This window comes from Genypterus blacodes, unplaced genomic scaffold, assembly GCF_046128005.1.
Source record: "Genypterus blacodes isolate CSIRO-AG114 ecotype Tasmania unplaced genomic scaffold, CSIRO-AGI_Gbla_v1 ptg000111l_1, whole genome shotgun sequence".
Classification (NCBI taxonomy): Eukaryota; Metazoa; Chordata; class Actinopteri; order Ophidiiformes; family Ophidiidae; genus Genypterus; species Genypterus blacodes.
The window spans coordinates 399,071-421,501 of NW_027466915.1; the positions used below are offsets into that span (position 1 = coordinate 399,071).

Below are 22,431 nucleotides of genomic sequence, written 5' to 3' on the forward strand. Positions count from 1 at the left end.
CTTGGTAGTTTGGTGGAGGCCCATTTTCCTGGAAGTGAAGTGGATTAAACCAAAACCCAAAAAAGGCTGAGTTCATCGCACCACATTTTGAGTATAGGGATGATTCCAAACTTGAATCTAAAGGAAGAACCAGAACAAAACATATACAATCGGTCAGAATGCTGATTTTATTTTCAAGTATTTGATTAGGAATAATTAGATTCATTTGAGCATGGACATTTCAAATGGGGGTGTGTTGGTTGGAAAGAGTGCAGCTAAAGAGTCTTCCTAATCCAGAATTAACTTGTGAGTCATCCTAAATCCCGGACAGAACCAGATTACACTCCCATTACCTTTCTAGCTGTAGGCCTGGGGGAAGTGAACATAGGCTAAAGAAATTCTGCCGATCAGTTTGGTAAACTAATCAGTTGTTGTTTTTTTAAATAGATTATTGGTATATATTATTGGGTCAAGCCTTTAGAAACATGGCACTAATGAGGTCTGGCTGGCTTTGGAGACAGAGTGAGTAGAATTTTTAAAAGTTGCTATCTTCTCAACATTTTAATGAATATAATATACTGCATTGTGATATAGTTTAGATAAGATGAATCATATTGTAGTAACTGCAGCAGAAACATTTCCTTGTATGCAGTACAAACAAGAGAGGAATGAGATGCACCAAGGGAACATTCATGAATAACAACATCTCAGATATATATATTAAGTAGATCAATTGGTTTGATATAACAATATAAGATCATTTAATAATGAATTAATTACCAAAATTCATTACGTGTATGTTTTAACATCCAGCTCAATGAAGGCTATAGGACATGGATTGTGGCTGTTAGAGGGATGAAACTAAACTAGAGAAACTAATATCTACTATGTCAAATGAAGTGATTTCTATATGCTGAATGACTATTATCCTCATGTCACCTTGTAGTATAAATTAAGAAAAGTAAATTTTTCCCCCACAAAAATAAAGGATTTTTTTTACTACACCATGAAAGCTAGTATGATAGTCTAATCTGTGCACTATTTACCCATAATCCAAACAGGTATCTAGAAGTGTTTTACCAAGGTCAGGTATTGAGGATGTACAGTATCTGCTGCAAAAATAGCACAACTAACCCTGAGCAATAACATCAACAGAACCCGGATATCAATGAACTAGAATAAGACATATAATGCAATCAGCAAAGAATTGAATCTATTATCTTGTCCTACTATATGGCATTTATATGGCAATAAGGCATTGTCCGAAACAGTTATATTACATTGTGTCTCTGTTTCTTTTTACAGCCTCAGTTTTGAAGCGGTGGAAGTTAAACTGGTGTGACCTGTGGGTAGATGGTAGTCTTTGTTTCTACAAGAGCGACAGCAGACGAGACATTGATCATCGTGTCAGCTTGAAGATATTCTGTGTGGACATCAGATATGGCCTGGAATGTACAGGTAGCTTCAGCTCCTGTTTAATGTTACAATGATTACATGATGACTTCTACCTTACCCAGAAGTCATCATGTAATCATTGTTCATCCTTGAACTAAGCCCATAGACCTACCAACCTGACCGATACAGCATATTGGCACCCTCTCGTTTTTTTTAACAACACACAATTTCCTCCCGAAAATCTGCCCATAACTTTGGAGCAATATTGTTAACAAACAAAGAAATATGTTAATATAAATAACTTTGTTGAGAGTGGTGTAAAGGGGTAGAAGTGTAAAACAGAAAAAACACAACAGTCTCTAAGGCAAATGAATTGTCAGTGTGCCAGGGGAACTAATTGCTAACTAAGTTGTGTCTGTAGTAGGTGTGACTCCTCCGGAGAGTCAGTCCAGGGAAAATCTCATAGTGGTCCAGCTCAAAGATGGCTCAGCAGTGAACCTCTGTGCCAGCAGTGAGGATGAAGCTTTGTAAGTATAATCACTTATCTTTCGTTTTGTCTTCGTTTTATTTACAAATCTTCATTCTTATTCATTTACTTTCCAGAGCATGGACACTAACTCTTTTAGAGACAAGGAGAAACCCAGTGAGTGTCTACCAGGTTCTCTCTAATCTGGCCCATACCAAATTGCAGTATCAGCGCATTACTAGTGACATTTCCTGTCCAATACTAAAATGAGTTTCTACCTGCAGGTATTCATATATGACCCATATCATGATTCCTACCAGTCTGTCCCGCTCAACAGCTATCAGACAGTCCTCATCACAGGACCAGGTAATTGTTTTTCTATGACTACACCAGCATGAAAGGAGCAAAGAATTGATGTGGGTTCAATCAAAACTACTTCTGCATCATTATTTCATTGTGTAGATCAAACTGGGAGTTGAACTGTGAATTCATATGCTGTATTTTGTGGGCAAAATGTGTGTGAAATAGGATCACCTAAAAGAGAAATCTTATGCAATACATTTGTGTTGAGCTATTGACTGTAAACAACTCCAATTGATGAACTTGTAATGTTGCTTGTTGTGGTGACACAATCCTAACTCATAATCATATAATTTGCCTGACGTGGATCATTCATTTAGTAAAATATCAACCATCTGTCTGTCTTATTTTCATCAGGCGTCCATCAAAATATTGTCCAAAGAGATCCATTTGATGGAGTCACAGAGCATCTTGCACTGGGTTTGCTGGCTGGTGTGGCAGCAGGGGCAGCTATGCAATCTTTCCTGTGGATGCCCTTCTTTTTGTGCTGAGAGGCTGTGATGTGACACTGCACAGTTGATACACATGTCAATCCTGTTCACATAGAGTGCTTCCAATGAGCATTTGCAAAACAGCCACATACACTTGCGCATTGCATCATTACTGTTGAATAGTTAAATTTTCTTCTTTTCTTTTTTGACATGTTTAGTGTAGATTTAGACCTGTGGTAAAATGTCATATATTTTAGATGGTAAACACAATCTGAATTTATATGTGTGTCATTTCATTAAAAAAACACAAATTCAAACTCACATGTTTTTCAAGAGAGGTCATCAGATATTCCATCTGGTCAACAGTCTCAAAACTCAGAAGGGTACCAGCCGTGCTTGGTCAAACTGCCCCCCAGTGGCCATTATGAGTCATGACAATATCTATGTAGGAGTCTGTTAAATGCAAACAAAAGCAATCATGCAATGCAATGAAACAAATTCATTTGTTATGCTTCTAATGAACCATACTTCGACATAAGGTAGTTAAGTATCTCTTATGTTGCTAGTGCTAACTTCATAGGAACTCAGCAGCACCCAGACCAAGTTTAAGGTGCAGGTCCACTGAAGCTATAAAGGCTAACCCAGCAGCCAACATGCTGAATACACAACTAATGCAGTCAACAGAGTGTGTGACCCAGAGTAATTGATACCTCTGAGAAGTGATAACTAATTATTGGATTGTGCTGGGTAGGTGTATATGTTCAGTAGCAGGTCAATATGGTCCTTAAATTGTACAGGGGATAAATGGGGGGAATTCAGGTCTGAGAATTGGTAATGAGATGCCGGTTTGGGTAATTGGATGCAGTTTTAAGGATACAGGTGGAGAGTTTGTGAGGGTTGCGAAGCCAAGAGAGTGCACAATGGTTTTTCAGTTTGAGAAATAGAATCCACAGAGACTTGTGCTATATCCAAGCAGAATCAAACCTGCCCCAGGGATCAGCACACAGTCCCAGAGAGCCACAGTTGAGGTTCAGGAATTTACAGAAACTTACTTTAACTCTATTTTTTGTTTCTACTAAAAAAACTGATCCGATCACCTTTCTTAGTTTAATCATTCTTCACATTCTTCTCCTGTTTCATACACATTCTACTATAAAAGTGAGTGACTGTATCATCATTCACTAATGCACCAGTACATTATAAAATAGCACCTGTGGGGGGATGTGGTCAAATCTAAAGGTGAGCAAACAACCAATCCAACCAAATGCCACTTGAGCCACAGAGAGAGTGACTGAGCAGGAGGCCAGCTTTGTTCGTATTTTCTAATGGCCAGTTGGTTGATCAACATCTTCTTGTAGCATGCAGGATGCTTTAAACTTAAATAGGATAAATAGGATAAGTGTTTCACAAACCTTTATTTTGGTAATTTAGGCACTAACGACAAGTCCCACAAAAGAACAACTCAATTTCAGTAGTTTTCACTTGACTAAATAGTTGCCCATTTATAATTATTATTCAGTGTTCAGGTTTTTATGTTAAAATGTGTTACTTGTTTGTATGGGAAATGCATAATTGATCATGAGGCTTCCAGTGCTTAGTGCATTCACCTGTCATTGATTTAGATTTAGCAATGAGAAAGTTTGATTAATTCACAATATTAGCCTATTTCTAATATATCTCTGCTTTATTTTTTTATTACATACAGATAGAGTAAAGCTTGTTTGTACTAACTTTATATTTTTCCACAAGTAAATAACGTCAAATAGACAAGAAGAACGACTTATCCCCCGGCTAGCGTGAAGTTTAGAATAAACACTCATGTTTACGGGCAGCTGGTTTGACAGCTAAAATGCCAACGGCGGCCTGACTCCACTGCAGCAACCTGGTCCAACATAGTTTTTGTCAGAGTTAATGGTTAGTAATGTGGAGTTAATGGTTAGTTATGTGGTACTCTTACTTTCCCATATTTGATATTAGACGGTGCGAATTTGGCCACATTTTTTATGAGGCGTTCCCGTGCACCTTACATGTCTGTCTGACACCATGAGCCGATCTGCCATTTGGCCAATCGGAATTCATAACATATATGCCCTGACAGTAAACTCCCCGCTCATTGGATACGCTTTGCGTGACCCAAGCAGGAAAACAAGTTCGATTGGTTGTTCGCTCACCTTCGCTTTAAACTGTGTATCTCGATAGCTGCTCGGGATTGCGGCTGATGAAGGTACAGTACTATTTTATATCATGTGTAATTTTACATGATTTATATGCAGTAATGTATATGCACGTTTAGGTCTAAGCAACCGTTTCTATATAAGTGGTGCACAACCTTTTGTGGAAACACGTTGTTACAGATCATGTATATGTACATACCGTTATGTAACTTTACAGGTAAATGATACAGTATGACAGAACAGTGCTTGTTGGTAATTTTGGGATTAAAATGTTCCGATACTTAAGTTGTTGAACTGTTGAACTCAAGTGCACACACAGCATGCTGTGGCAGAGTCAGGACTGCTGACCCAAAAACTCTCAATGCCACAATACTAAACTAATTATTGGATAAATAAAAGATTACACGTGACAATTGATGAAATGTGGTCTAAATATGGTGTAAAGGTCATAAATTGTCTTCATATCTGTAGAATTGTGATCTGAATTTGTTCAGGTTCAAAGGCTGGAGGAATTGATCTGTGCTTTAGTAGCAGCATCACCATGTTGAATGTCACATATCATCCACTTAGCAGATCCACTTTGATTTGGTGATTTTGTGACAGAAACCAAACGAGAGAAAACAGATAAACTTAGACAACATGCAAATGCGACAAAAAGGGGGGAGAACTAAAATACAAGCGCAAGGCTACTGACAGAGGAAACAGAAACACGGGAGCAGAAATAGGCTCAGGGAGTACAGGGAAAACTAAAGCCAATTCACAGAACAGCAGAGCAAAAACAAGACCTGAGCGCAAGGAAAACTAAACACAAGGGCAAAAGCAAACTTAATTAACACATAACACTGAGTGACACAGAGGTACATGGAACACACAGACAAGGCCAGACAGGAACCAGCGAGCCCCAATCAGACTGACAGACCACAGGAACAAAACCAGTGTACAAGGGAATACCGACATGGATGCAGACTAAACACACACAGGGTTCATGACAACAGGGAACAGGTGAGGACAATCACACACGTGGAAACCATCAGGTAACAAGACAGGAAACACAAGGACCGCAAGTAAATAAAAGAGGAAAGATAACCGAGGACGATGACAAAATAAAACAGGAAATGAAAATGTGACCGGATCATGACAATAAATTTGTTTTACTTCTACTACTAATCTATATACCCCACTTAGGGCTCAGGTCAGGTTGATTTCCCTAGAACATCATTATACAAATATACAGTATATCACAGTATTTATACAAACCTGGTTAAATCTTACCAGTCAGCACCAAACAAAAGTGACATGAAGCAATGCATATACTGTGTTAGATGATGACACATTAGATGATTTCTCTTGTTTTTTACAGATTCAGCCATGGATCTTGTGCTGAATGTTGCTGACTATTACCTCCTCACCCCATATGTGTACCCTGCCTCGTGGCCTGAAGATTGGGCCCTCCGGCAGATTATCAGCCTGCTTGTGCTGACAAACCTTGGGGCTGCAGTCCTTTACCTGGGCCTGGGTGCCATCAGCTACTACTTTGTCTTTGACCACACTCTAATGGAGCACCCGCACTTCTTAGAGGTACATGACTTTATCTTGTATTGTGGTTAGTATAGGTAGATATTGAATGTCGGAACCTTGTGTCATTTGGAAGCTCAACTGATCTCAGCCTTGTGTGCTGCCTTGTAAGCTGGCTCGTCAAAATCAAACCCTCCGATCAGGGATAATCGTTATCATAAAGACACTAATCACCAGGATTTGTTAATTCAGCCTTATTGATGCGGAGATGTGCCGCTCCCATAAAAGGGGGTGTGTCTGCAAACACAAGCAGATAAATACGTACACATCCTACTCCATCCTTATTTTAGGTTTTTGTTGTACCACAGTGTCTTCCTCCAGCTTAAACACTTTAATTGGCTTGACTGCCATTAGCCATTGTATGCACAAGATTCAACACTACAGCTTGAATATGTATCTTTGGAAACTTTCCTCATGGAATTGAAGTATATTTCTGCAGGTTTAAATAAAGCTTGTCCAAATCTTCATCTTCCAGACTCGACATCAGCAAAACAAAGTAGACAAACATCCTTTCCCCTTATGTTGTCATATATTGGATATAATTATATCCAATAGTTTGGCATAGAATTCTAAGAAAAAGAAAGTAAGACTGTCAATGTATGGAGCAAGACTTTAGAATTCTTGACGCTATATTTATCTATTAATGTATTCATTTCTTTACTTATTTTGTTTTGTTTTGACTTATTTTGTCTTGTTTCCACTGTAGAATCAGGTACGGCGGGAGATCAAATATGCAATGACTTCTCTGCCCTGCATCAGCATCCCCACGGTGGCTCTGTTTTTTGTTGAAGTTCGAGGATATAGTAAACTTTATGATAATGTCAGCACATCTCCCTTGGGTAAGTTAAAGAATTTCCTTACCAAATTTGAGTAAAGGACAGAAGGTATCAAAATGTTTTGGGGTCTCTTGCTGTAACAAATTGCCTTACTTATATTTATCATATTATATATATATTCCTGTTGAACTCAATAACTTCAAAATGGTAAAGCGTATAAAAAACAAACGGAGCGTGAACTCGTGCATTTTCCATCATGAGGGTGCGCATGCATGCTAAAATTGTGTTCTGAAAGTGTGTATGTGTGTAAGTGTAAATGTTTGTATGTGTTTTGTGTTAAATAGTGACTGTAACTGTGCAAATGTGTTGTTTTGTGTTAGTATACTTAGCAGACGTTTGTGCTTTCAGGTTGGCCTGGGCTGTTTCTAAGTATGATTTCCTTCCTGATCTTTACTGACATGTGCATCTATTGGATTCATCGATTCCTACATCATAAGCGTATTTACAAGGTGAGCACAGATTCATCGGGTCACTTTATAGCTGTTTAACTGCTCTGTGTGGATTTTGATTCTGTTGCGTAAACAAAATGGTTTCCTTTAGAATATATGGGTATTTTGGTGACAAAAAACAATGAGATGCATAAGTATACTCAAGTTCACTGAACTCTGCCTCTGGTTGGTGTTGTCTTCTCTTCTTGCCCCAACAAACTAGAACAAGGTAGTGACTTACAGTGACTGCATGTTTTTTTGACAAAGTTGTCTATTTTACTTGTGCAAAGTTATCCATAAAATTCACACTGGCATATTGATAGAATGGAAAATGGGAGGAAGTATTAACTGACTGGATTATTGTTTTGTCCTCAACAGTTGTTTCACAAACCACACCACCTGTGGAAGGTCCCCTCTCCATTTGCCAGCCATGCCTTTCATCCAGTAGATGGCTTCATGCAGGGTCTACCATATCACATCTACCCGTTCCTCTTCCCACTCCACAAGGTGCTTTACTTGGCCCTATACATTTTTGTGAATATCTGGACAATCTCTATTCATGATGGTGACTACCGTGTCCCTGGGCCTCTGACAAGTATGATCAATGGCGCAGCCCACCACACAGACCACCACCTTTTCTTTGACTACAATTATGGGCAGTACTTCACACTATGGGATCGCCTCGGAGGCTCGTACAGGTACCCCTCAGCTCTGATGGGGAAGGGTCCTCATGATCTAATTCGAAATCTTGCAGCAGAGGGAAAATTGCGCAATGGGAGGAGAAAGGTTACAGGGCAAATGTATGGATCTGCAGATTGAGGAACCATGTATAAGGAGGAGCGCCATAAGATACAATTATGACCAATCATTTCTATCTAGAAACGTTCTATCTTGAGTCCAACCCTCTGTGACTTACAGGGTTGAACAGTAACCTTGTGAAAACAAGGTTCTTATCTTAACTTAACTTATGTTAAACGTGCTTGAGCTATTGAGAAATTGTAATTGATAAGATGCATTGAAGAATGTGGCCCTAGGCTTGACATAATGGGAGGGAAGACCTTATTACCTAAACAAGTATGAGATCGATAGTCTGGAGGTCTTCCTGCTTCATTACATGCAGATGAAATCGCAGGCAGGAAACCATTTTCAAGTTAAGTGATAAGCCTCTGCATCTCAACTCTCAGTATGTGTAACTTTCCCCATGGATCTTTTGACACCCCCTCTTATGTCACCAACTGTGGGTTGGGCCCCTGGTGAATCAATCAGTTTGGATGAAAATTGAAAGTTTCTGGGGTCAGCATTGATAATGGAAACATGGCCGGTCGAACATGTAAGATTTAGCTTTTTGCATTTGCAGTAAAGTACACATTATAATTCTGTCAACATAAATGTATTTTACCCGCTTTCTTTTTTTTTTCAGTGCCTCTATGTTTTCTGCATTACAATGTCAAGCTTAGGACAGGCATACATAATGACTCATAATACAGATGTATTCAATTCACATTTATGAAGTCAAAAATACCACAAACAATCAAGATCCCACTGGAAAGCAACATTAGTCTTGCAATATTACTTTTCATATTTTGTTTTTGTTTGTTTAATTCATGTAAGACTCATATTAAAATAAGAGCTGCAAAAGCTGTCAGACAAAATGTATCTTGTTCAAATTTTGTATTTTCTCAATTTTCTTGATTCTTTATTCAGAAATTCTTGTAGTTGTCCATGGGTTCTGATTGACAGGTGGTGGTGGTGGTGATGACTACTTCTTTTTTTACTATTGTCATTGTTATACTATTTTTACGATTGATATTATAACTGTGATATTTGTTACTGTTATATTACCTATATGATATTGTCAATGCTGCCATCTCATGGCTATTCTATTTGTGCAAACAACATTTTGAATACCACAAACATATATTATATTATTATAACAATTACTGTTGTTATCATTATCGTTTAGCCACATTTTATTCTTCTGGCCCAGGTTACACAATTACTGCTCTGGTTACTCTAACACAGTGGTTCTCAAAGTTGGGGGCACAGAGTTACTCCAGGGATGGGTAGGACTGGAAAAAGAGCGATATGAATAAGTACCGTTCGCGGAAAATGAATGAGGCACACAACCAGACACACTGGTTGTTATGGACAACCAGTGTGTGTCTGGCGCCCCCTGTAACTCCCCCTGAACCTCTGGTTACAAGGGGGGAACGATATTAAACCCGGAACCAGTTTTGCGCATGCGCGCCGGGAACGTCACGGACAACATGTTTTTGCTTTTAGATTATTTCCGGCCACCGGGACCAACGTCCAAAACAACCAGTGTGTCTGGTGCCCCCTGTAGCAAGGGAGAGTTAAAGTAATGATTAAATTAACAGCATTACATACAGTAAATGACACACACTGGAATGAGGAAGACTTGTAATAGCATCTTTAAAGGAGAAAACCCAACACAATTCACTCATTCACCCTTAGAAGTTGAACAAACTAAACAGGAAATGTAGTGCGTTTGATTCAAGATTCTGATTTTCACAAAAAGACAAACCTAATAATATGAAGACAAAGCTTACTAAAAACCACTTCAAGTAAAGTCTCTCAAATGAAATAGCCACATTTTCAACCACTTGGAATTCTGAACATTGCATCTCAATTTTAGATGATGTTGCTCATAAGCGGTACATTCAATAGGTACTTCAATTGTGGAACGATGAAAAACACAGAGGTAAGTCAAATGCATCAGTAATTGCTATTGAAGTAATAGAAGTCATACATAGCAGACGTTAAAGACAGACTTAGACTGTTTTCCTTTCTTAACACAGCATGCTCTGTTTAAACTTATTGTAAATTCAGAGTCTTTCCCCTATCGTCCCCCCTGTAACCCCCTGAAACGATATTAAACCCGGAACCAGTTTTGCGCGCGCGGGCGCCGGGAACGTCACGGACAACACGTTTTTGCTTTTAGATTATTTCCGTCCACCGGGACCACCGTCCAACACAATCAGTGTGTCTGGCGCCCCCTGTAGCAATGGAGAGTTAAAGTAAACGAATCTGATCCGATCTCTTATCTGATCAATTTGTCCACTTGATAATGTTTCCATGACAGGTCACATTTAACATTTATCTTTCTACTCCAACATCAAGTCATGAATATCCCATTACAAGGTAATAACCACAGGCGTGGTAAATGAAAATAAGTGAATCAAAGTGGTGAATTTCAGAGGACGGTTTATTTAAACCTTAATTCATTTACAGCAGTTACACTGGAAAGGAAAGGCTCTGAATGACATCAGAGTGACATTAAAACCTATACGGTTCTACCTACATTATATACAGGAAGGAGATGCAGCTGGAGAGTGCAGAAGGCACAGAGTTGGCTGAATACTTGCCTGTAAGCTCTGCTAAAATGATAGAGCAAAAAAAGAGTGAGAAGTCAGATTATATGTTACACTTAGGATATAGCAAAGAACGCTAAAGTGAGATGATATGAACCAGGAAGGATCCTTCCCTGGTGTTGCTCTGGTCCTTTGTGATAGCAAGCATATGCTCCTTAAAAATACATTGCTTTGAATGTACACCGAACAAACCTAATTAGCTAATTTGAGTTTAATGTACCTCAGATGAACTGATGGCGTAATAAAGTCTGTTTGGTAAATATCACCTATTGTAACATACTGTACTGTACCTTCTGTGACATACTATGTCATATTTCTCCCACACGTCTACTCAATAAGCACAAAACAAATGAAAGAAACTGCACAATGTTAAGGCATTTCACAATAATGGAGATGCAATTCCACCAAAAATGACACATGACAAGGGATGAGTAGCAGGTGGATGCACATCAACACGATGGCTAAAGATGGTAAGGCAAAACCATGGAAGTGAATTTTGCTTAACCATTTCCACCACCTCAGTTCTTCACCCAATGAGCAGAAATTTTTTTCGAAAAAAAGTGTTGTCATGCAAATTACACTCCAACTGTCCATAAAACAAAAACTGCAAAGCAAGCCATACACATGGATGGAATTAAAAGTCGTATTCACTCAGTACATTAACATACACATTAAAACTGATTCTACTCCAAATAAGGCAATAAAGAGTCAATATCACGTAAAACACCATCGCGTGACTGAAACCAGCATAAATCATATGAGCCTTAAAGTTTATCTTGGCAGGAGTACAAACTAAAGTGAGCATACTGTATCAACATATTGACTGAACACATGACTTGTTGCTTAGTTACGAAAGTAAATGCGGGTGAGGTGAGGAAAAATTTAGAATGCTTAAACCGATTTTGAAATGAGGAAACATGAAAAAAAACATAAAATTACCCTACAATTAAATGATTGGAAAAGAAAATCAACTTATGACCTTAATGGGATTAACTCTAGTCTTTTGAATGTGTAAATAAAAGGTACTAAGTGAAAGCACAAGAGGTAATGATTAAATTAACAGCATTACATACAGTAAATGACACACACTGGAATAAGGAAGACTTGTAATAGCATCTTTAAAGGAGAAAACCCAACACAATTCACTCATTCACCCTTAGAAGTTGAACAAACCAAACAGGAAATGTAGTGCGTTTGATACAAGATTATCATTTTCACAAAAAGGCAAACCTAATAATATGAAGACAACGCTTACTAAAAATCACTTCAAGTAAAGTCTCTCAAATAAAATAGCCACATTTTCAACCACTTGGAATTCTGAACATTGCATCTCAATTTTAGATGATGTTGCTCATAAGCGGTACATTCAATAGGTACATCAATTGTGGAACGATGAAAAACACAGAGGTAAGTCAAATGCATCAGTAATTGCTATTGAAGTAATAGAAGTCATACATAGCAGACGTTAAAGACAGACTTAGACTGTTTTCCTTTCTTAACACAGCATGCTCTGTTTAAACTTATTGTAAAATCAGAGTCTTTCGAAATTTGATTTTTAATCTGCATTAGTGAAGTGTTGAACTGTCCAGTTTTTACCAAATAATATCTGAGCAATTGTATTTTTTCTTACTCATAACACACCTATGTGTGTTCTGTATGGGACAATGTCTAAAAATAGAACATGATTGTCAAAGTCAGCTGTGCTGTTAAGTCCATAGTTAAAGCTACACTGACAGAGAGAATAAGCACAATGAGGGAGTGGGTCACAGATGTTCCAGTGAAAATGTCGACAATTTGAGAGGGAGAGCTTGTTTTCCAATTTTGTGTCCATTCATGACACAGAAGAAACAATGCTGTATATACAAATACTATTTTGATTAAAGACATTTAGTCACTGAACCTTTTCGGATCTCAGGGAATCAGTCTAAGGCTGTCATTATTCATCCAACCATTTCTTTGTTACACACAAGTGACTTTGTGCACATTGTGTAGCAGTAAAAAAAAGGTCTGTATGTGATATTAGACCAAAAAATGATCTTGTAGCGAGTAATCAAATGGTGCACTTATTAAAAGTATGACTATACGAACACATGACCACATGTAACTGATAGTGATTTGCTTAAAACTAAAAGCATGAGGATTTCAAATGGATCATGACATGTAATAACTGGAGGGCTGCTGGACCATTACAACATTAATAAGACCAAGATTACATCCACAAAATGTGAGGTGAGTTAATACTGGAGAGACTCACACCACCGGATTTCAAGCAAGCAAGTCCAACACACAGAAAGTAAGGCAAGATAATGTTTGCTTCATCCAGGTGCAACAGAAGAAATTGCAAAGATGTTATGTACTGAAAATCATGTTAGTGTAAAAAATGAAAATACAAAGATGCTGAAAAATGGTATGCAAGCAATGGAGACAGATGGAGAGTGTTCGTGTGCCAACATCCAGTTGTCTTTAAGATAAAAATGAACCACAGTACGTTTGGCAGATCTTTAACTGCCCTTAAACTGGATTTAGTGAGAAACCAAAGATGAAATCCAGATAACAGGCCTCATTTATCTTATTGTGCACTGTGAATTCTGCTCATATTAATGTGCACCGCGCAGTCATGCAAAGAATTTCAGCAATTTTTTTCCTGCCACTAGAAAAGCACAGAAAAACAATTGTTATTCAGTTAAGTGAGGAGCTGGTTAACTATATTAGAGTATGAAATAGGTTTAAGTATTAAAACAGCCAACTGCATATGCTACACATGAACTAACTTCATGCAAGACCCCGCTTTTAATCAGATTTTAATGACGTTATTGTGTCTGGGTAGGCAAAGTTATCACATTTTCAAACAAATATGGTGGCCCAGATAGTCACACATATTTAGGTCACTCAAACTTTGTAATTTATTAACACAGGAGAAAGAAACCTTGGTGATGGTTCTCAGATCAGTTGAGTTTATTTCCACATTGCTTGGTAAATAAGACCCAGTGACCAGTGGAATAATGTGTAGCAGAATTTGTCCTTCTGCTTTTTTAATGTACTGCATGTTCTGACATGGCACATGGTGACTCAAGCTAAAATTATAACTATTATTTCACAACAAAGAAAAAATGCTTTGCACTGAATATCAGAGTTCCTACAAATATTTACATCATAGATACAGGCACTTGTATATCTTTGGTTGGAGAAACCCAACATTGCAACAGTGATGCATTCACAGTGTCCCTTATTGTATTTCCAGGGTTCACTAGGCAACTGGTATGTATGGTTTTACTTCTTCTTTTTCTCAGTTTGTCCATGTTACAGGTTAGGTTCTGATACAGCGCTCTGATGTGTTAACCCTCTGACAACGCCACCTGTAACACAACAAAAGGGTGTCAGTGAAATACCTGCAGGGAAATCACTTCAATGTACATAAATAGAATTAACAATGAACACGATATGAAATGGGGAAAATATCTCATCAAGCTGTAAAGACCCCTGGGTATTTTATACATTCACTGACTACACTAAATACACAGTACACATGCTCTTTTTTATGTATAAGCAGAGCCTCTATGCCAGTGCAGCATATAAGACTAAGACTTAATGCCTCAAACTCACGAAAGTCATGCATCATGTTAGCTGAACCTGTTAACTGTATCTTAACATGCTATACACGTAGCATGTTGTCAGTTAAAAATTAATTCATTTTGCCTTCTTCAGTGGCTGTGATGAATGGGGATCGATGCTGTTGTACATTGTGCTAAAGATGTGATTAACAGAGGGAATAAAAGAATGTGACCATGATTTCTACAGTGACACAGACAGTCAGATAAATCCTGAAATAGTATATTGCAATTATTCCACTTGGGGTATCTATGCCAGCAGTAAGTCTCTAAACATAGCAGGCATAGTAATATGTATTCTTGGAAAGTATATCTGCTCCTTCGATATGCAGACTAAGCTATAATACACAGGGAGGGTTTTAATGAATTAATATAATACATTCATATATGAATCAATTAATTCTAGTATGGAATTGGTAGTCATACGTTTTTGTCGTACCTTTTCAGGGCAGAAGTCAGGGTTGGTTTGTCGTACTTTGCCAGGCCGCCCCTTGATGACTGCATAGCAGAACATAGTGATGACCATGACAAACAGGAAGTAGCTAGTGTGCATCAGGTGCAAGTTGATGAGGGAACGATCATCCTGGCAAGAAAGGACAAAACATTTCTAGATGATTCAAATGAAAGGGGCAAAATGCACATTTTTACAGGCTCACTTTACAGAATGCCCTTATTACAGAGAGTGCCGGTAACTTTACCTTGATTTGGTTGAGAATGCAAACTGGTGTCATTGAGATACAGTTTCTGTCACACATTCTGTTTGGAATATTATAGCGAAACATCAATCCACTTTTACATAAAATATTAATGTAATTCAACTTTATTTACAGTATATAGCTCCAGATAGAGAAAAGCCATCTGCCCTGAACGGTTGGGTTTAGAGAGAAAGTGAAAGGCAAGAGAGAAAAAGCAAAGAGACAAAGAGAAAGACAGAGAAAGGAGAGAGAGACACACACACAGAGGCAAAGGAACAACTACGAAAGTACTAGTGTAAATATGACTAATGATAATACAAATAGCAGGACAGGCTTCCACAAGAACCTGTGAGACAAGAGAGCACAGAAAACCCTGGGAAAGAAGTAAAGTTATGTGATGTGTAAAGTTATAATGATACATGGATATGCACATAGAGCAGGGAGGAGGAAAAGAGCACGATGTATCATGGGAAGTCCCCCACAGTCTCAGCCCATGGCAGCATAACTAGGGGCTGGTATAAGCCTGGTCAGCCCTGACTATAAGATTTATCAAAAAGGTTGAGGCCTACTCTTAAACGTAGGGAGGGTGCTCTTTAAGATATGATGGAGCCTGATCATTAAGAGATTTGAAAGTGAGCAGAAGGAACAAGTTTAAATTCTATTCAGGACTTAACAGGAGGTCAGAGCAGCAAAGCTGGGAGTATTGGGAGTAATATGATCTCTTTTGCTAGTTTTTTGACATGAAACTTCACACGGCTGCATTCTGCACCAGCTGGAGAGTCTTTAGAGACTTACTAGGACATCCTGATAATAATGAATTACAATAATCCAGCCTAGCATTGGCAGTGTTAGCAATATATAAAACATTTTATAGGCTTATACACGCAACATCAAAATACCAGGTGATGATAATTAGAAAGTTACCACTCGTGAATTTTCCATTCATGCTAGGATAAGGTAACTAACAGGCACAGCATATGTGTTCAGTCAGCTTTCAAGGGGAATGGACGATTAAGCATCTCACTGCTCCATGTCAATAGGATCATTGTGTTGCTGGAACAATGTACTGCTATCAGTATAGAGCCAACATTCAACGGCTTTCAGAATGGCATTATATTTGCTTCCATTTTACTTGACATCTACAGGGTTGAGTGCAACCGCAGCATGGAATACATCTAGCTGATTCCATTACTATGTTGGAAAAATTTGACTCTGGAATCATAATAAAGCAAGGAATAATGACAAACTCGTAAATAATGTGATGTGATTCTGAAAGTCAGGAAAACGTGGTGACTCACATCAGGGACGATGACAGTCAGCTTTGGGTTGAATGCATGGTACAGTTTGCCGATTGCTCCTTTGTAACACCAGAAGGGGTTGTAGTCCTGACTGTACTTGGTGTCAGCGTCACGGGCTGTGGTGAACACCTTGTACCAAGACGTGGCATTTATGTACGTCTCCGGCACACAGTGAGGTGGCTGCCTACAGACCAAAACACATTAACGACTCAATTACAACAAATGGACATTGATTGAAAGAAATATATATTCATCAAGCATATTTTATAATAATTGTATTGAATTATCACAGCTCTTTACTCCACTTCCCTGTCATTCACAAGATGCAACTATATCAGTCCTTGCAGTGTACTCCTCTCCTTCATCATGTGCTTCACTGAGTTCACAGAGTTCATACCTCCTCTAAGGCTCAGCAGTAATTACATTTCACTTTTTTCCACAAATAAACAGACTTTCATAATGGCTACCTGACAAAAATCTGACTTTGTTTGAATCAGAATGTGTTCATTCCGATTGTCATACACAGGCAAATTTGCTAAACTTTTGAAAAAAATGCCTAAAATATCTTTCTGTTGGAGGTAAAGACATTGAGTTACAGAGTCAAAAACAGTGGGATATTTGCTTTTGTCAGTATCTCCCAGCTCTAACATGTATCTCTAGTTGTCAGGGAGACAGTCCAACTCACACTGTGACAGGAAAGATATTGCTGGCTGCCGTGAGGGTCATACAAGTGCTAAACACAGCCTGCTCACAGTGGCCATGGAGAACACATTCATCTGAGTTCCAGGATCCCGGCAGGGTGAATGTGATGTTCATTTCTTCATGGGCTCCCCGGCCTACGCACAAAAACACATACAAATATGTCAGACAATGCACAAATTATTCATAAAATGTATGTGTGAAGACAGTAGACCCTCTTCCTTTCCTTAAAAAAGAGAAAAGCTAATATATTCCAGGGACTTGAGTCACTGTAGTTTATCTATTTGGGCTGCTTCAGTTGTACATTTTCAGGAAATCCAGACAAGTGACGTGACCACCCATTCCTATTTTACCTAAGGTAGAGAGAGGGAGAGTTGATTTGTGTATCCACATTCTCAACATGCATATGCCCACCTGAGAAAGGCTACAGAGGCCCAGGGCTCTGATGCTCAAACAAAACTAACTGCATGGTTTATAATAAATGGTTTATAAATAAAGAAGACTTATATTTATAATAATACAAGTTTCTGTCCAATAACCAAACCGCATGCCTATTAAGTGACTGATGTTTGACCTGGAGAAATACCTGGTGTATTGTGTTTATATGAGTATATGTGGTATTTACACTATGGACCAGAATTCCATTTTATTTTTTACAAAAAATAAATTCCAATTCTGGAAATAAAAAAACAGAAAGTAGTGATAGTTAATATTTAATTAAAATCAGTACAAATAAAAAATAATTCATGTTTTAACCTTTTTCATTGTAAAGTTACACTCATTTTAAATTTTATGCCTGCAAAAATGTTCCAGGAAAAGTTGGGACGGGGCAATGAAAGACTTGGAATGTTGAGGAATTCTCAGGTTAAACAGTTTATTAGGTAACAGGTGTCTATGGAGGGTCTCAGTCATGTTGTCTATGGAGGGCTAATTCTCAGGTAACTGGACTTGGTTGTAAAACCATGAAGACGTCTCACATCTCATCCAAAGGGCTTCTTTAGTTCTGACTGACTGGCAGGGATTCCAAGGATTTAACCGCTGTGGAGTAATTTTCCTTTAATACCACCTACTTTAGGTTTCTCCATTTTTAAATCTATATTTAAAAATAGAGAAACCATTTTTGAACACAGGAGGTCTACCACATCACTTATTCCTCCCTCCTCAGGAGATTAAACATCCATTTAGCCTCTAACGAACATAGTTTCAGCAGAAACCCCGACAACTGCATGGATGATGATGATGTCAAAACATTTATTGTGGTCTGACGGTTTAACCTTTCAAACTGTTTTGGGAAATAATGGACCTGTTCTCAGGGCCAATGAGGAAAAGGATCGACAACTGTTGTTACCGATGCAGGGGCTGTGTTACATGTAAGGCAGGACATCCCCTAATATTCAAAACATAAATTGTTCCTATAAGATAAAATGACACATCTTCCTAGTCTAAGGTTGTCTGACTCACCTCAGAAAAGATCAGAAAGAAAGGGCTAAACAATCTGTTTTCCATTACCTCGCTGTGGAGACAAGTGGAACTGAAAACCACTATTTCATTAAGCGAATGTGTGTAAGAAGGAGGAAAATGCTGGATGATGAACCCTGATTAAATTTAAACAGGCATATTTTTACATTGCTTGCTGAGAACAAGGAAACACTATTGTTGAGAAAGAGAACCTACCAGTTAGGCCAACTTGCTGACCAATCACTGTGGCATACAGGTGGGTGACATTGCGAGAGTATCCCCCAAATGGGCGCTGGGGGTCCAGTGTGAGAGTGATGGGGACTGAAATGTTGATAGGACCGGACTCCTCAAGCAGGAGGGGAGTCTGGGTGCTGGAATGAGCCTGGCCGCTGGTCACGACCATGCTCTCTGGTGTGGTGGACTCATTCAGACCATGCTTTAGTGTTTCATTCTCCGACACGCAAAGGTCGAGCTCATTGAAGCGCAGCAGAAAGGTGTTCCAGTCCTGAAAGAAAGTTGGTGAGTTATGTGATTAGTAGGTTGTGAGAAAACATTCATAACTCAGTTTACATCTGACAAGTGCTTAGGGTAAACAAATGAAATCAAATTTGATTATCCCCATTTCAGAATTCAGGTAATACTGACAGAAAACATCTCTACTTTCCTGTTATGTAATCTATGTTGAAGTTTGTCATAATCAGAATGTTCTGTCTTTGGTCTGCGTGGTTTACATACTCTTCCTGTTTAGATACATATGCAAAGGTTTATTTCCATGAATGGTCCTCATACTGTACGCAGTTGACCTTTTACTCTTTGTGATGAGTGTTTGTTCAGGCACAATGCATGTTGGAGGCAAATATTACCTAGCATAATATATAATGTAAAAAAAAACACAATATTTTGTTCCTAATTGTTATTGTGAAATCACGCCATGTCTTACAGTCAGAGGGTGGAAATTGGCTGAATTAGAGCCAGCCATAGGAAAACTTTTACATTTTAGACATTTTACATTAAAAGCAACAACCTAACATTTTACTGCTGATGATTATGAAAGGACCATGCCAAGCAATGTTACCCAATTTTAAAATATCCACAAACATTGAACCATATGGGTGTGTCTCACCTCTGTAAACTCTGGAGATTTGATCTCTTTAATCTTGAAGAAATAACCAATGGTCAGGAAGGCTATGGCCACTGCACTGACACTGACCATAAAAATAACAAGCGGTGGACGATTGTTGATGTAGTTCCTCAGGTTCTCTATAGGATTCAACAGGTACACCTGTGTGTGGACAGATGCACATTGTACCAACAATTGAGTCATAGTCTCCTGTAGCTCCAGGATTTGGAACATTACACCTGTACATAGGAGTTGTAAATGATGAACCCATCCACATGTATATGAGGTGGGCAGAATCATTGAAACAGCACCCCCTCCTATGGCCACAACCAGTATTCAATCAACATCTCACTCACAGAATGTCAACAGAAAGTGAACACTATCACGTTCTCAAATTTAGAATTTATAGCAAGGTTGTAATACTACATTATACATGCATTATACACAGTATACTATATAAAGTGGCCACTGAGTGTAACTGCCTGCATACTTTGCATGTACCTGAAGGATTAAATATCCCTTAGGGGCAAATTAAAAGTGAATCACCCCCGAATGGACAGACAATACATTATCTTCCTCCAACTTTGTAGTAGCTCTATTAAAGGCAGTCTCTTCAGGTACAGTAGAAAGAAGTTAGTCAGTTGAGCTGGGCGTATATTAACAAAGACAACACAGACATACTGATATTGATATGTCATACTGATATGCGTGTTTCAATATGTCATGTAAATAGGTCAGCGTGTGAATGGTTCCTGTGTTCTTGCACGCTTCAAGAAGTCAATCCTTATAGTGAAAGCACATATTGTGTCTCGTAGAAGATGACATTTGGGGTTTTTGAAATCAACATAGCTCCAATGCACCAAACAACGTAAAAGTATGCTTGAATAAATCTCTACACCCATTATTTTCCCCAAAACACAACTTAACCGAAATATACATCACATGTGACGTCTCCACCTCTATGTCACAGTCCAGTGACAGCAATGTATCTACCTGCGTGACTGAAATGAACCTTCACAGACACATACAATGGATTTACACATATTGTCCTGCTTAGTGGATAATGCGGATGCTACATAATGTGGCTACCGAATTGTACATAACAAACGTTACATGTAAGACCTAGAAAATCGTCTCTTTTCGTATTTCAACCAAATGAAAGGCGAGTTCCGGGCTGAGCTCTGTTCTGTCTCTCTCCAAACAACAATATAGGCAGGTGACAGTAGCTGTCAACCTTGTAGCACAGCTAGCTAGCGCCTGGCCCTTGGGCAAATGTCCAATACATGACAACAACAAACCAAGCAAGTGAGTCACGGCATGTTGGAAACGATAGAAAAACCTGATCTACACGGTACACTCGGTTTAACAAGTGGATAGTCGTTCTTACCATTTTCTCTTACGGCTGATGCTTATTGACAGGTTCCTTATGGGCCACAATAAGGCAGCAATTTCGCTAGCAAGCTAGCTTCCCTGCGAATATCAGCAAATAATCACTAGCGTTGTTACTTTCCTTGAAGCTAGTCGCTCCTGAAAAGCAAAGGTTGGCGTTTGGTTAAGGCAGCCGGGCTTTTAGCGTGAGAACCACCGCGGCTACTCCTTCCCATCCTTTGCTTTGAAGTTCTCTTCTGCTCAGATGAGCGATATCTGCGTACAGCCTGGAACGGCGTAGAACAGTGGACGTGGGTCCTCACCGCCGACAGCGCGAGGTAGAAGCGTTGTCGCGCTGCTTTCGCGTAACTTCTGGAGAAAGCAGAGCCTAAATCAGCCGTACGTGTATTCAGAATAAACACGCGAACACTATCTACGTCAAGGAAGAAGGCGATTTGCGTGTTTACAAATGTTCGCACACCTGCTGCCTTACAGTGACTTCTGTCTGCAACGTTGTTTTGTTTCAGTTCTCTTGTTTTATTGGTTATTTACTACATATACGACCATACACGAAAGCCCAGCCTCTCCACAGACCCGTGACTAGTCATGATTGTGATCGTTAAACATTATGAACATGAACGCATCAATTGGTATGGCGTTATTGAACTATGCTGATGCTGATGTGGTGTTGTTTCACTTTGTTACACTGCACATCCAAGCACGTCAGGTTGTCAGTCAAACTAGTCCCCACAGCGCAGAGCTGACTCAATCACCGGATGCCGGTTTGCCCGAGAATCTTTAGATAAGAAAAGTATATTTTACTGGAGCCAGGTTCCAGAGTGGAGGAGAGGTTTGACGGAGTAGCCTTCCACTGGTACAGACTTTCAAAATTGCGTATCGATGGCCATGCGCCTTCTTGCACTTGCAATGGATACCACTCTTGTGAAAAACACATTATCTTTCAATTATCGATTTGTATTTGTTTTACTCCCACTGTATTTGAGAAATAAAAGAAATTCGAATTAAGATAGTTAAATTATATAAATTTTAGTGTGAAAACTGTGTAATTACAGCACATAAGCTATGCCTTACGATTCAGACACTTAATAATAATAATTTATATGTCGAAGTAGTTACATTACAGCTTAA

At 38.8% G+C, this 22,431-nt stretch overlaps 3 protein-coding genes across 4 annotated transcripts; 2 read left to right on the plus strand and 1 right to left on the minus strand.

Moving 5' to 3' along the window:
- The first annotated feature begins 440 nt into the window (after positions 1–440).
- On the plus strand, positions 441–2,795 carry plekhb1 (pleckstrin homology domain containing B1). Its single transcript, XM_076161271.1, has 6 exons — positions 441–501; positions 1,285–1,437; positions 1,799–1,901; positions 1,978–2,017; positions 2,125–2,206; positions 2,558–2,795. Exons 1-6 carry the CDS (start codon positions 465–467, stop codon positions 2,689–2,691), a joined length of 549 nt encoding a protein of 182 aa, XP_076017386.1. The 5' UTR covers positions 441–464; the 3' UTR covers positions 2,692–2,795.
- Positions 2,796–4,765: 1,970 nt separating this feature from the next.
- On the plus strand, positions 4,766–9,271 carry LOC143009356 (lathosterol oxidase-like). The gene is made up of 5 exons (XM_076161457.1): positions 4,766–4,855; positions 6,166–6,383; positions 7,087–7,219; positions 7,565–7,665; positions 8,023–9,271. The coding sequence occupies exons 2-5, from the start codon at positions 6,174–6,176 to the stop codon at positions 8,461–8,463; spliced, it is 885 nt and encodes a 294-aa protein (XP_076017572.1). The 5' UTR covers positions 4,766–4,855; positions 6,166–6,173; the 3' UTR covers positions 8,464–9,271.
- Positions 9,272–10,852: 1,581 nt separating this feature from the next.
- Positions 10,853–21,827, minus strand: tmem248 (transmembrane protein 248). Of its 2 annotated transcripts, none has more exons than XM_076161266.1 (7): positions 21,302–21,827; positions 19,918–20,076; positions 19,011–19,299; positions 17,323–17,473; positions 16,638–16,821; positions 15,071–15,227; positions 10,853–14,392 (listed from the first exon to the last, which is right to left on the minus strand). In XM_076161266.1, exons 1-7 carry the CDS (start codon positions 21,302–21,304, stop codon positions 14,337–14,339), a joined length of 999 nt encoding a protein of 332 aa, XP_076017381.1. In that variant the 5' UTR covers positions 21,305–21,827; the 3' UTR covers positions 10,853–14,336. The 2 variants fall into 2 exon arrangements, with proteins under 2 accessions (XP_076017381.1, XP_076017382.1); XM_076161267.1 differs by having other exon boundaries at positions 15,084–15,227; positions 21,302–21,820.
- Positions 21,828–22,431: the final 604 nt, after the last annotated feature.